General features: G+C 38.3%; 1 protein-coding gene across 1 annotated transcript in view; it reads right to left on the bottom strand.

The window, feature by feature from the left end:
* Nucleotides 1-1,731: 1,731 nt before the first annotated feature.
* The window catches only part of LOC136858052 (probable multidrug resistance-associated protein lethal(2)03659), a 327,592-nt gene continuing 314,110 nt past the window's right edge, over nucleotides 1,732-15,213 (bottom strand). Inside the window, exon 25 of the mRNA XM_068229848.1 lies at nucleotides 1,732-1,844. Coding sequence (XP_068085949.1) covers nucleotides 1,821-1,844 — 24 coding nt within the window. The 3' untranslated portion in view covers nucleotides 1,732-1,820. The remainder of the gene's footprint in view (nucleotides 1,845-15,213) is intronic.

Genomic DNA, 15,213 nt, shown 5'->3' with positions numbered 1-15,213 from the left:
TGAAAAGAAAAGACAACGAGGAAGTTGTTGAGAGCACACCATGCGGCCAATAGTGCACGGAACGGTGCGATGGAGAGAGAACGTGTAGAGTGGTCCTGAATGGGCAAAGGCATAGGCGAGAGCAATGTAGCCAAGCAGGAATGCCAATGTAGGGGGGTTGAAAAATATTTTCAGGTAAGACGAAGCACATAACTTCACTCACATGTCACACTGTCACATTAAATTCTTGGCCCATATACACAATTAAATACGGTATTGTGTTTGACCAATAATATCCCTTCACATTTTCATCTTTGACAAGCTGAATTGTTTCTTTTCTTCACTTTTGAAGTAATACATGTGCTTTCTGTTTCTCCACAAATTGAATCACTTGAATTTTTAAAATTGCCCTAAATGTAAATTCTTCTCCATAACTTACCTATAAGTAAAGTCATGCTGGGAAGCAAATTACAGTATCATAATAAACTGGTCTCATTTTTATACGTTACACTCTATACTGGTATACTGAAATTACAGCCAGCTCAAAATTGTCATAATCTAGCTCATTAGGCTGGAGAATGCCCTAGGATTATGCCTTTCACCAGACAAGGGAAGAGAGAGCTGCTGCGATTGGGATTACGGGAGAGTTCCACTGAGAGCAGGCACAGTATACAGAGTGATCGGAAACAATGTGCGTTATAAGGTCCGCCATGCTTATAAATAGTTTGAAAGAAATAATTTGATATCTCACACTCTTGTTATTTTATTGGCTGCTGAAGTTAGCCAATCAGATCACTTCGCGGGCAAATTCAAATGGGTTTATAAGTTATGACAATTGATGACCATCCTCTATCCTTTGATAGTTCAAATGTGCTTTGCACAACACTGTTGCTAAATCTGCTCGTGTCTTCAGAATGGCTTGAGAGAAATCCGCATCAAACACAAACACACCGTGGTGTACTTGTCAGCTCGTAGGTCTGGTGCTCCCGTGCCATTTTTTAGCCACGTACAGATTTAGCAGCAGTGATGCCAACTTCAGCAGCAGATAAAATGACATCGAATTATTTCTTTCAAATTATCTATCCGTATGACCAACTCTCTGGTTCATGTTGTTTCGCACTGCCCTGTACTGTTGTATTTATACAGACACATGAAGTAAAACCAATGCAAGATGAAAGCGAGGATTATTTTCTCAAGCAACTGCATATGAAAAATAAGGGTACATCAGCCATGAGATATAAAATATTAAACACGGTTATGTGTTAGACCAATAAGATTTGATTAATTAAAATCGAAAGACTTCCACCTTTCATTGCATGTTTTTCCCATCTGATAACACAAGTAACACATGCACTGAAAGTTGGAATTAGATAGCATCAATGCAAATATCTAATAATGTTTATCAATTGCAATAATATTTCTTCACATTCTCATCTTTAACAACTTGCACAGTTTCTTTTCTTCAGTTTTAAAGTAGTATGTGAGCTCTCCGCACTTAATGTCCTGCTGCCACACGTTAAGACCTTAACATTACAGAGTCATTCTGTGCCTTAATGTTACATATTACTTGCACTGTACTTCGCGAGCAATGGACATGTAACTGGAAATGAACATACTGTATACCTTTCTGATGTTCTTCCTTAAAGACATGATGTAAATTATGACATGTGGAGGTTTACAGGGAAGCAAGCAAATATTGCAAGTTATATATTTGGAGGTTTATAGGGAAACAAGCAAATAGTATAACTAAAATATATATATATATATATATATCTTTATTTGTTGCTTTTAAGTACAATACTGGAATAAATACAATTAAGTACAGACTATTGCGGTGGTCATCAACTAATTTGGCTCTTGTAGCTCTGTGGAAGAAACAAACAAACAAACAAACACAGTATTCAGTATTGTAATATAATGATAATAATAGTAATAATCATGATGATGATGATGAGTATGTTGATAAATATTTTCTGCATTAAGAGACTCCTCATGGGTGCAGACTGAACACATACAGGGTATTAATGGATACTGATGCGATGATATGAGGTTGTCCAGCGCAAAAACTGCCAAATCCAAAATGGAGAAAAACTGCATCAAGTGATGAAATTCAATACTTCTTGTGCTAACATTCTTGCTTTGTACGTAATTTGCCTAATCCGTGCTAGAACTTTCTGAAGAGGTCTCGTTTGTACGCATCATACGGTTGTAGACCCATTCCTTCAAGGTCTTTCTTGATGTTAATGTACCAGGGAACTGCTGAATGATAAGAATTTCATTTGGTCCGTACTGAACTGAGATTACAATTAATTTAAAAATATATTGTGGTTCCACCTGTTCAATACAAGCAAGGTTACATTATAAGTCAATCCAATTGTGATTGTAGTGACCACAGCCCGTGATCTTCTCTATCTTAGAGTAGATTTCTTGTCTGGACTTTCTTATGTACATACCATTTTTGTAATTTTGGCCAAGAATGTTGTAGAGAATCTTTCTCTCTTTTTGCTCTAACTTGGCGAGCACACATTTCTGAGAGAGGATAAGGCATTAGAGAGAGATACTGGTTTGACGACATTGTTATAATGGTGAATTTTGGTATTTATAGAAAAGCAATGAAATGATAACAGCAACAGGAGCAACTGGTCTAGAGTGGTTGTATAGACTCTTCAGAGTGATATGGAGAGAAAAGATTGTTCCAAAAAAGTGGACGAAAGGGGTCACGATACCAATTTTCAAGAAAAGAGACAGGAAGCAATGTGAAAATTACATAGGAGTGACATTCATACCTCATACAGCTAAGATCCTTGAAATAATCTTGGATAAACAAATAAGAGACAGAGTAGAGGGATGATTGGCAGAACACCAGTATGGATTCAGAAGAGGCAGGTCCACATTTGACCCAATATTTACATTCCGTCACATGATGGAAAGGTACTGGGAATATGGAAAGGACATGGTAGTAACATTTCTAGATATTGAAAAGGCATCTGACAGCGTTCCAAGGAATTTGGTATGGATTTCATTGGCAGAAGCACAGATTGGGAAGGAAACAATGCAGATAGTAATAGCATTGTATCAAAATTGCAAAAGCTATGTTAGAACCAAAGTGGGTCAAAGTGAATGTTTCAGAGTTGAGACAGGCTTAAGACAGGGAAGTGTATAGTCTCCCTTACTCTTCATTATCATCATGGATAGAATTTTACATAATTTCAAGGAGAAGATGATGGGCGAGCAAGTAAAGTCTATGCTCTTTGCTGATGACATTGTACAGTAGTTTGGGGAGATAATGAAGAGGAAATACAGACACAAGTTGATTTATGGAATGAGGAGATAAGAAATTTTGGAATGAAGATTAGTACTGCGAAAAGCAAGACTTTGATCATGACGAGAGGTAACAGATAATCCAGGGGAGTGATAAGAATAGGAAATGAACCTCTTGAAATAGTGAAATTTTTTTAATATTTGGGCAGCGTGATGTCACAAGATGGAAATTTGGATGGAGAAATTGATTTAAGAATACAGCAGTCTGCAAGTTTCTACCAGTGTGTGAGAGACATTGTATGGAACAAAGATGTGCCAATGAAGTGCAAGAAGGTTTTATACTCGTCCGATTATAAACCTTTACCGACCTATGCTTCAGCAGCCTGGACGTTGACTAAGTGGAACGAAAGAAAGATACAAGCAGCTGAAATGAGGTTCTTGAGGAGCATACAGGGAAAGACAAGACGAGATAAAATACGAAATGACGAAATAAGGAGAAACGTGGGAGTGTGTAAACTTCAAGAAGATATTGATATAGCAAAGATGAAATGGTTTCGACACATGATGAGAATGCCAGGAGAGAGAATACCAAGGAGAACATTCATGGATACAGAGACTGCAAAGAGGCCTAGAGGATGGCCTAGAATGAGATGGAGGAGCTCTGTTGTGGCCTGTATTGCAAATAGAGGAGTTGATAGCAATAAAGTACTAGAAGAGGAGTGGGGGAAAGATCGAGTAAGGTGGAGGGTTTTGGTACACTACCCTACCCAGAGAGAATCTGGAAAAGGGAGTGGATGAAGATGAAAGAAAGAAAGAAAGAAAGAAAGAAAGAAAGAGGAGAGCATATTTTGTTATATTTGTTCCAGGTTGTTCGGAAAGCTCCCTCCATTTTCCTTGCTCTGGCCGCTAGGGCCTCTGTACCTAGTCCATTGGATTGGATCCAATCACCACGGTATTTAAACTTATACGAACGATTTATTGTTCCATATTTGTTGTTCGGTTGGGTCGTGTTGCCTTTGTTTGTTTCTTTTTCAGGTAGTTTATAAATGTACTAGCATGTGCCCGCGACTTTGCCCCCGTTTAGTAATTCAACCATTAGATGTTTCTAAACTCTTTATTTAAAAGCAAATTAAAGCATTATATTAACTCACATCTTTTTGACGTAAATTGCATGAAATACATTATTTTATTTTTATTATATTGTTACTTTCAAGGATTAAGATACCGGGTTGATGGATGGTACAAATAATATCAAAACCATGTAAAAGACCATGTTATATAATACAAACTATATTGTTTCCTTAGAGCTTCAGAATAAATTATATTAATATCCTTCCATTTGGAGGTAAGATGTGTACTGTATTGTGATTGCCTTTCGAACTCATGAACAATCCATGTACAGTTGACAATGGTAAAAGCACCATTTTCGAAGGTGAAGTCCTACAACTTTGAGCGATTGTCCTATGTAAACATTTCAGATCTCTGTGTGTCGTAGATTTGACTGGGCTTTGCATACGTACACACAAATACTTCCGAATATTACGGGCTGATGGCTTCTCGTGCCGCGCACCGAAAATGGCTTCCTACTCAATGGAGTTACAGTCCGAGGAATACTACTTCGCCTGCGGCATGCTCAGTCATGATGGTGGCTTCAGTAATATTCGTCATCAGTTTCAGAGCCGTGTTCATTTCAGAGGGAAGGATTCATATTCCTGAGAAGGATAATCGGTGCTACAATCGTCCACCCCAAGATGTTCAAGGGTACTCCAGGTGACTCCAAATTGTTCAAAATCTCTGTTGTGTAGCTGACAGCCTCATCTGTATGACATGTCGTGTCGAGAGACTTTTCAATTTATAGGAAACCGGATAATTATTGTGAGTGTTGCTTGTTGATGACGTTGACAGCTTCATGTCTTCGTGCAAGAATTGCTCTCAGACACAGCCATGCGTCTTAGGTGAAAACCTGTGCCCACCTATGACAAACATTTTAGATCTTTGTTTGCCGTGGATTTGGCTGGGCATCGCATACATGAACACAGACAGACAGACAGACAGACAGACAGACAGACAGACAGACAGACAGACAGACAGACAGACAGACAGACAGACAGACAGACAGACAGACAGACAGACAGACAGACAGACAGACAGACAGACAGACAGACAGACAGACAGACATCATGGATTGAAGGAAAATGGCTTCCTATTCCACGGACTTACAATGGCATCCTGACTGATATATGTATTATTCCTTGTTTATTATTATCGTCAGTCTTGTGTCATATATGTTTCCTCTAAATGTATAAGTGCCCAACCCTTGTCCCCTTTCTGTACGGGGTTTGGGTATGAAGTGAGATGAATGTTCGTAGCGAATTTTTACGACTTGATGACTCTCATGATGTCAACCTAATCACGAGTTAATGCGATGAAATGAATGACATTATATATGATAGTAAGAATGAAGAGGATGAAACCCGGTGCCGGCACATAGCCCACTCCTCTCGAATAGCTCCCGATCCGATGGACGAATCACCATCAACAGCGTCATATGCTCTGACACCGTATAAGAACAGAAACGGTTTCCTACGCCCTGCACATAAAATGGCTCCTTGAATATTGTGTTTTCTACCTATCTTATGTATGTTGCCTAGCGACAGCGACTCTATGCATTTAATCTTGGTGACAGCACGTTGGATTGTCATATCCCAATGCACGTTTTCCGATGGTTTTACGTTCGTAACTCACCAACGAAAGCTAAAATGAAAATTCTGGCTTCGAGGTGCACTCGGACCCCCTTCCATCTAACTATGGTCAAAATTTCAGATCTCTGCTTGCTGTAGATTTAGCTGGGCATCGTGCACAGACACACAGACACATAAACACTTCCTTTTATAATTATAGATTAGTTAATTTTGGCAGACTGAAGAGCCGAACATTACTTTAGTCCAATTTCTGACATTATGCATGTGTAACTGTCACTCATGTGAAAATCTTAGCAATAATTTTATCTATTAAATCTGTATGGTTTAACCCTTTCACATTCAGCCTATATGCTCAGAGAAGCTCAAACTAATTTTTGTGATTTTCCAACCAAATTACAATAAATCAACATGTAACACTTTAACGCATATTAAAATAAAATAAATCACACTAACACAGGAAACTATGAGCATTTTGGAAATGGATATACCTTGGAAATATTATCATTAGTAAAGCCAAACAAAATTTTTAAACTTTGAAAATTAATTAAAAAATAAATTATGGTTTTCAATGATAGAAAGATCAGACATTATTGCGTCTTTCTTCCTTCTTTACTCTTAGGCCTGAAAAAAAGAACATCCAATTTTGAATAATTTGATATCAATATGATGTGTGTGTTGCAATTCACTCATGAAGCATGGCACAAAGTTATTCACTGTCATCGATGTCAGGACCTCGCGCTCTGATGCACGGTGAGCAGCTGTGACTGTGTCACTTCCCACATAACGAGAATAACTTTCAGCCTCATTCGGCCTTGAATATGGCCTAGCCATTAAGCAGGCACATGCAACAACGCAGTGATGAGAAGGAGAGTACAATTATAGTTCTCGAAGTGCAGTGAACACACGAAATAAACTCTAAACTAAAATGATAGCAAGATCAAATTGTTGTATTCATAAGCCAACCAAAACAGATCCACGCAATAACAACTTTGAATAACCACAACATAAACATTCACGGTCAACAGATTTCATTTGTCGAAAATTAAAATATTTTGTAGGGCTGGTGGATATATCTGTAGAGTAAAATGCAAATTCAATGCTTTAAGTTACTGTCACAATCAACTCTTACCATTTAACAGCCATGCAAATGACCAAAATTCCTAGAAAGGACAGAGCCAATGTATCGGCACCGAGAGCTTTCTCCCACAGCCTCTCAGGCCGACAGATCGGCGCACTGAGTGGGAAAGGGTTCATTTGTAGCAGCTTTCCCACTTTCCGAGAAATCACTTTTCCTGGATAAGGCAAGTACTGCACCTGACAGCCTAATATTTGAAGAGGTAAAAGAATACGGGTAGAACGTTGTTTGTCATGTGAGATGTGATAAAATCCAAATTACTGTCATAACAAACAAAATAAGAATTTACTCCCCTATAGCACAGCCAGTATACAGTAGAAGTCCACTACAGTGAATACGGCATATAGCGAGAACCCCGTTATAATGACAGTTCTTTTCATGTCCCTTGAAAATTCCTATATTAAATTGTGTATTATCCTTCGGTTACAGCGAGAACTGTATCCCTGATGCATCCAATATTACAGGCGACTAAGCGTGCGCTATTTTTCCATTATCACTATTTATGCACTCCAGCAATTATACTGAACGCGGTCGATCATCTTTGGCATTGTTTTCTTGCTATGTGCACGAACGTCTCTAATTGACATTTGAAGGTGATGTTGGGGTCAATTAGTAATACCCATTGAGTGGTGCTGTGTAAATAAAATTCAAAATGAAAGAGGAGAATATGTTTTTGTAATAAATGTGTAAATAACATGGCTGATAACAGTTGTTAACTGTTGGAAATAAAGGTTGAATAAACGATCACTTAATTTTAATACTAAAGGTACTGTATACAGAAATTAAACAAGAATGAGATTCACGTCAAGATATGGCAGAAAGGATCACTGATTTCAGAGGCGAGTTCGTATTTTCTCGCATCTGGTTAAATTTCTGAAAGGCCATTCCCATGTAAATTTATACCAAGGAGGTTATCATTTCTCTACTGGCGTTGTTGATACATATACGGTTAAGTTAGGTTAGTCGACGCTGTTTGAATAAGAAAACTGAAATGTTTGCCACACAATACGATCAATCATGTTTGGTATCATTTTCTTGCTATGCGCACTAGCGAAATCTCTCGTCAACATACGAAGGTGATGTTGGAGTTGATTGGTAATACCCGGCGACTGCTGTTCTGTAAAGAAAATTTTCAAATGATAATATAATAATAATAATAATAATGTTATTTGCTTCACCTCCCACTAACTACTTTTATGGTTTTTGGAGACATTGAGGTGACGGAATTTAGTCCCGCAGGAGTTCTTTTATGTGGCAGTAAATCTATTGACACGAAGCTGACGTATTCGAGTACCTTCACATACTCCTGGGACTGAGCCAGGACTGATCCTGCCACGTTGTGGTCAGAAGGCCAGTGTATTAACCGTCTGAGCCACTCAGCCCGGGATTTCAAAATAATAAAAAAAGAGAACATGTTTTCATAATAAATGCGCAAATAACATGGCCGATAGCAGTAGTTAACTCATTAGGAATAAAGGCTGAAGTAAACGATTGCTTCATTTTAATGGTATATACTGAAATTAAGTGATAATATGACACACCTCGAGATATGGCAGAGTGCATCACTGATTTCAAAGGTTAGTTTATATTTTGGGTCACGTAGCATTTGGGAGATGGTGGGTTGGCAGTCCTGAACATGGTTTTCCATTGTTCCCTATTTTCACACCAGGCAAATGCTTTGGCTGTACCTTAATTAAGGCTACGGCCCCTTCCTTCCCACTCCTAGCCCTTTCCTATCCTATCTGTAACGGTGCAAGGTAAAATAAATTGTAAAAGAAAAGTTTATTTTTTCACGTCTGGTTACATTTCGGAAAGGCTATTCCCATGTACATTCATGGCGAGTTTATCATTCCTCTACTGGTGCTTGAAATATGTTTTCACAATACATATACAGTTAACTTAAGAATCATATATATATATACCGTGAAGTTTTGTGTTTTATGTTGGAGTGTATATACTAGGTTTCTATTTTTTCAGAATGAAATTGAATATATGTGTTCTCGTAGTATTGGAATTAAAAAAATAACATACCTACATACATTATCATTATAGACTGTTATGCCTTTCAGAGTTCAGTCTGCAAGCCTCTGTGAATTTACTAAACGTCGCCACAATCCTCGATTTGCAACTACTGTCGTGGCCTCATTTAGTTCTATACCTCTTATCTTTAAATCGTTAGAAACCGAGTCTAACCATCGTCGTCTTGGTCTCCCTCCACTTCTCTTACCCTCCATAGCAGAGTCCATTATTCTCCTAGGTAACCTATCCTCCTCCATTCGCCTCACATGACCCCACCACCGAAGCCGGTTTATGCATACAGCTTCATCCATCGAGTTCATTCCTAAATTAGCCTTTATCTCCTCATTCCGAGTACCCTCCTGCCATTGTACCCACCTGTTTGTACCAGCAATCATTCTTGCTACTTTCATGTTTGTTACTTCTAACTTATGAATAAGATATCCTAAGTCCACCCAGCTTTCGCTCCCGTAAAGCAAAGTTGGTCTGAAAACAGACCGATGTAAAGATAGTTTCGTCTGGGAGCTGACTTCCTTCTTACAGAATACTGCTGATCGCAACTGCGAGCTCACTGCATTAGCTTTACTACACCTTGATTCAATCTCACTTACTATATCACCATCCTGGGAGAACACACAACCTAAATACTTGAAATTATCAACCTGTTCTACCTTTGTATCACCAATCTGACATTCGATTCTATTGAATTTCTTACCTACTGACATCAATTTAGTCTTCGAGAGGCTAATTTTCATACCATACTCATTGCACCTATTTTCAAGTTCCAAGATATTAGACTGCAGGCTTTCGGCACAGTCTGCCATTAAGACCAAGTCGTCAGCATAGGCCAAACTGCTTACTACATTTCCACCTAACTGAATCCCTCCCTGCCATTTTATACCTTTCAGCAGATGATCCATGTAAACTACGAACAGCAAAGGTGAAAGATTACAGCCTTGTCTAACTCCTGTAAGTACCCTGAACCAAGAACTCATTCTACCATCAATTCTCACTGAAGCTCAATTGTCAACATAAATGCCTTTGATTGATTTTAATAATCTACCTTTAATTCCATAGTCCCCCAGTATGGCGAACATCTTTTCCCTCGGTACCCTGTCATATGCTTTCTCTAGATCTACGAAACATAAACACAACTGCCTATTCCTCTCGTAGCATTTTTCAATTACCTGGCGCATACTGAAAATCTGATACTGACAGCCTCTCTGTGGTCTGAAACCATACTGGTTTTCATCCAACTTCCTCTCAACGACTGATCGCACCCTCCCTTCCAAGATGCCAGTGAATACTTCGCCTGGTATACTAATCAATGAGATACCTCGATAGTTGTTGCAATCCTTCCTGTTCACTTGCTTATAGATAGGTGCAATTACTGCTTTTGTCCAATCTGAAGGTACCTTACCAACACTCCATGCTAATTTTACTACTCTATGAAGCCATTTCATCCCTGCCTTCCCACTATACTTCACCATTTCAGGTCTAATTTCATCTATTCCTGCTGCCTTATGACAATGGAGTTTATTTACCATCCTTTCCACTTCCTCAAGCATAATTTCACCAACATCATTTTCCTCCTCCCCATGAGCTTGGCTGTTTGCAACAAATAACTAATGAATAAATCGTAGTGTGGATATCTTCCCAAAAACATGAGCTTTGAACAAACTGATTGCCATTTCATACTGACTTTAGTCTGTACAGGGTTTCCCCCCACGACTTTTACAAAAATCACATATAACGACAATTCACTATAGCGAGTACATTTTTCGTCCTTATGAATTCTCACTTATAACGGACTTCTACTGTAGTTCTGAACCATGGACATTAACAAAATAGACAAAACAAACTCACTGCAACCGAGAATAAGGTCCTAAGGGGAGATATTCTGGTCTGTTTATGAAGATGGAGAATGGAGGAGAAGGAGCCAGACACATGAGAGACCTTGTATCATAAATGTGATCAAGGGGGAGGAGATCATGATAGTATGGGGAAATGTCTAGATCTGATAAGAGAGGTTCTAGAATAAGGTTCCTGGATAACCCTCTTTCCCAGGGACAGTCCCCTGGAATGTCCTCTGTTTTGAATAATTTCCTATTTTATTATTGTCGTTAATGTACACTCTTGAAAACTGTATGTGAGAGGGAGATATTTGAGGTAAAAATCAATTTCTTTACAGCCAAAACAGGTATGAATATCTTTGATGAAGAGGTCATGTTTGATGAAATATATGCATTTGCAAATCACGATTTTTAAAAAATTAATCATATGGCCTCAGTTAACGTGCTCAGACATTTTAATTTGACACCACCTGGCTGCATGCTCGTCAATTTTTGATGTTCCGGTTGACTCTAGATCTACTAGGGTCAGAGTAAATTGAATCTCTCTTGAGTGTCTATGGCTGAGATTTTAATGAATTTTGTTGGGTAAACACCGAATGTGTCACCAGAGATCTTTTACATGCTAATATCGATGTTGCATGGACTTTTTCCACTCTTCGAAAACCCAACTACCTTTGCCGGGTTTGAACCCGCTATCTTGGGATTCGGAGGCCAACACTTTACCACTGATCCGCAAAGAGGCAACTTGTAAATGAAGATAAGATACAGGAGTGGGATGTGAATAATGTCAACATGTGTAAACAATGGAGTGAAGTTGCTTTCACATTTGCAGGGGAAAATGCTCCCGTTTGTTCAGCTGCACAAACTTGTTGAGATCTGACTCTGTTTGCTAGGGAGCAATACTTCTGTTGTGAGAGTTTTCTTGGCTTGGCTATGAGCATGATGTGGACTTCTCAACAATCTAGATTATGTGTTAATACAGTCAAATCCATGATGAATTTTCCTGGAAACTTTCCAATGACTTCTCAGTTATTTGCAACAACGATTACTTGAATATTACAGAAACATACCTGCCAACTTTTAGAAATCAAAAATAAGGAAGATTTTTTAATTCTTGGATTTCATCAAGTGTATTGTGCCACGGTCTCGGTAAAAAGAGTACAAGATAATAGACATACATATCTACAGTAACAATGCGAATTAACCATTACATTTAAAATCTTAAACTAAGAAAACAAAAACGATTGCAAGAAAACGTACCTAATAATCATTCTCATTTATGACACATACATACGAATAGTAATATTTAGACAGATAAGTCAAGAACTGACTACAACCTACCAAATTGTGAAGAATATACTATCTGCACACTTTTTAGCGATAGATTTACATCGTAGTGCTGAAGCGGTCGACCTCGACAATCTTCGAGATTCGTACTGGCAATCTTTGAAACACAAACTATGAATCGCTTATGCACCGCTGTGCGACATCTGGCGTACACTTCACGTACTACTACTGTTGTTATTTATACAACAAAGCCAAACTATAGAATTCACACTAGGAATAAGATTCGCATCGAGAAATGTTATATAATATGTGTGTGACACAGTTGTTGGCTTAAAATAGCAAAGATTTAGAAAATTCATATAGATCGATCATATTATCGATTCATTCCGGATTTTATTTCTATTCAGTTGGCAGTACTAACGGAACCGGAAGCGCTCCCTCCTTACTCCTCAAACCCGCACACAAATCTATCGCTAAAAAGTGCGCATGTAGGTGATAGAGACTGCTGTGTTTACTTGTTTAGCATTGAACTGGCAGCTAATTTCGCCCTCTTCAACAATGCACTGTCATACTGCTGCTCATAACACTTTCTACTTAGACTTGATTTGACCACCAACAGTTTACTGAGATTTTCGTCATTCAGAGATGATCGGAATTGTGTCCTCGTCTTTTTTACCTGGCTGAACAATCTTTCACACTCGGCATTGCTGTGTGGAATTGTCAATATTGAGGGCATTACTTTTGCGATTCTATCATATTTAAAACACCCATCTGCACCTCGTATATCCCCTATAGCAGACCAAGAACAGACAACAGACAATGGTAAATCCTCCACTTGGAGAGCACAAAACTGGCACTGTAATGCATCCATTGCTTCTTGGTCATCTTCACCATCTTTCACTGGCAATATAACAGGAAACTTTGAAACAAAATACTTTACGGCATTGAAGGAGGAAGTCTGCAAAGAACTTATCTGAGCTACTTGAGCATTAACAAAAACATCACTATTCAAATTAAATTTATGAATAATATAATCACAAACTGCAATAAAATTGTTCCTGGCGTGCAAATAAAAGTTTTTCTTCTCCTCAGGTTCCAGATTTTCTACAAGATGAGATGTTGAACAGCCAATTACTAAATCATCATCAGCTTTCTGATTCTCTCTCTCGTGTGATAGACCACTTCTAAAACTGTAGGATATTTTTTATTACCACAGGCTTAAAAAAACCTACATAGAATGTCCTTCAACATATCCGTCAGCATTGCTCTTATGACATGAATGTGAGGTGTTTGCGACTGAAGAACTTTATTAGTTTTCTCAAATATAGGGATGATAAATGCCAGAAATGAGCAAGATGCTTTATTAAAGTTTGAAGACAGAAAAAGAAATAGTCTCTCCTCTCGTGAAATACTGGCAGTGCAACTAGACTCCTTTATTTTCTTCACAGATGGAGATGAACTACTCTCCACCTTCCTTTTTCCAGAAATAACAGAAGCTTGGTCTTGTACTCTACTGACACAAGGACCACGTTCCATTTCTGTATCTTCATGTGCCTTTAGCTTGGGAATTTGGAAATACTTCAGAGATGTGTCTGTGCCAATGGACCGCTTTACCTCATCCTTAAAAAAACTCTGAAGTGGCTCCCACTCTGAAATCAATCTTTCCAAACATTTCCCCAAGGATAACCAGTGTGTACACATATGCTTTAATATTTTTCTAACATCAGTTTGGTACAAAGCTTGATACATTTTGAGATGATCTTTTCTCTTCAAGCTTTTGTCTAAATAATAATAAATATCAATTAGCATCTCATCAATTTTGACAGGAAGGGAGTCTGCACCCTTCATGGCAGCCAAATTAATCAAATGACATGGGCATCTCATAATAATAATGTTTTCGCACTGCTCTCTTAGTTTAGCAGCAACACCGTTTTTTCTTCCCATCATAACAGGAGCATTATCTGCGCTAAAAGCTATACAGTTTCCCATCGGAACATCCAGGAGCAAATTAGCAATATTAATACCAGTAGAATTGCCTTCCAAATTTTCCATGGATAGCAAACGATTTTCAATCTTTTTCAATTCTTTGTTGAAAAACAAGACGACGCTAGGATAGAGTTTTGAAATTGCAAAAGGTTCAGTCTTTAAAGTTTGAATCACCTTACTATCTACATCACGGGCCATTTCATTAATTATGGCAGATGTTTTTGTTCTAGCACACGCATATTTCTTCGCAATGTCTGAATCTGGGAACATCTTTCTGAACAATGGCCCTGCATGATCAGAACAATACAATGCAAGGTTATGTTCGACAATGAACGCCGTGAACAAACATTCAGCTTGAGTGACTGCATCATCTTCCTTCCCAACTACCAAAAAATTACTTAATTTTTTGTTCCTCTTGAGACAGCTAGCACTATCTTTGTGTTTCTGTGTGACACTGTGAGCCACAATATCTGTTTTCCCTCCGTGCAAGATATTAATATCACACTGACACACAGAACAAAATGCATAGTAGTTTCCTTTATTAGACTGTAAAATGAACGGAAATTCAGTTTTATAGGTATCCCTGAACACTTGGAGATAACGTTTGTTATGTTTTGTAGTTATCATGTGAAGAGAAAATATCACAAACTGTCACCGACACAACTCTCTGAAACACATTGAAGTCATTAAAATTATGAACTCTGATCAACACAAAAGCACTGAAATACGTGAAACTATCACATACAAAACATATCAATATGTCTCGTACATTATTAACATATGACTTTGACAGGGGGAAAAGCACAGAACCGCAAGAAAAAACACGTGGTCTAAAACTCCAACAAAACTACGCACAGAAACGAGCGCGCGAACCACACAATAACAAACTCACTCTTTCGTCCCGATCAACGGAGTCCCTAGCGGTCGCTAGTGCGCATTACCTTCTCTGACTCGTAGGACGATTACCGCCTCGAATTCCCACCTGAACAGCACA

The sequence above is a fragment of the Anabrus simplex genome, chromosome 1 (assembly GCF_040414725.1).
Source record: "Anabrus simplex isolate iqAnaSimp1 chromosome 1, ASM4041472v1, whole genome shotgun sequence".
NCBI classification, from domain to species: Eukaryota; Metazoa; Arthropoda; class Insecta; order Orthoptera; family Tettigoniidae; genus Anabrus; species Anabrus simplex.
Note: the sequence above shows the minus strand (reverse complement) of the source record. Positions and strands in the feature narration are given on the sequence as shown.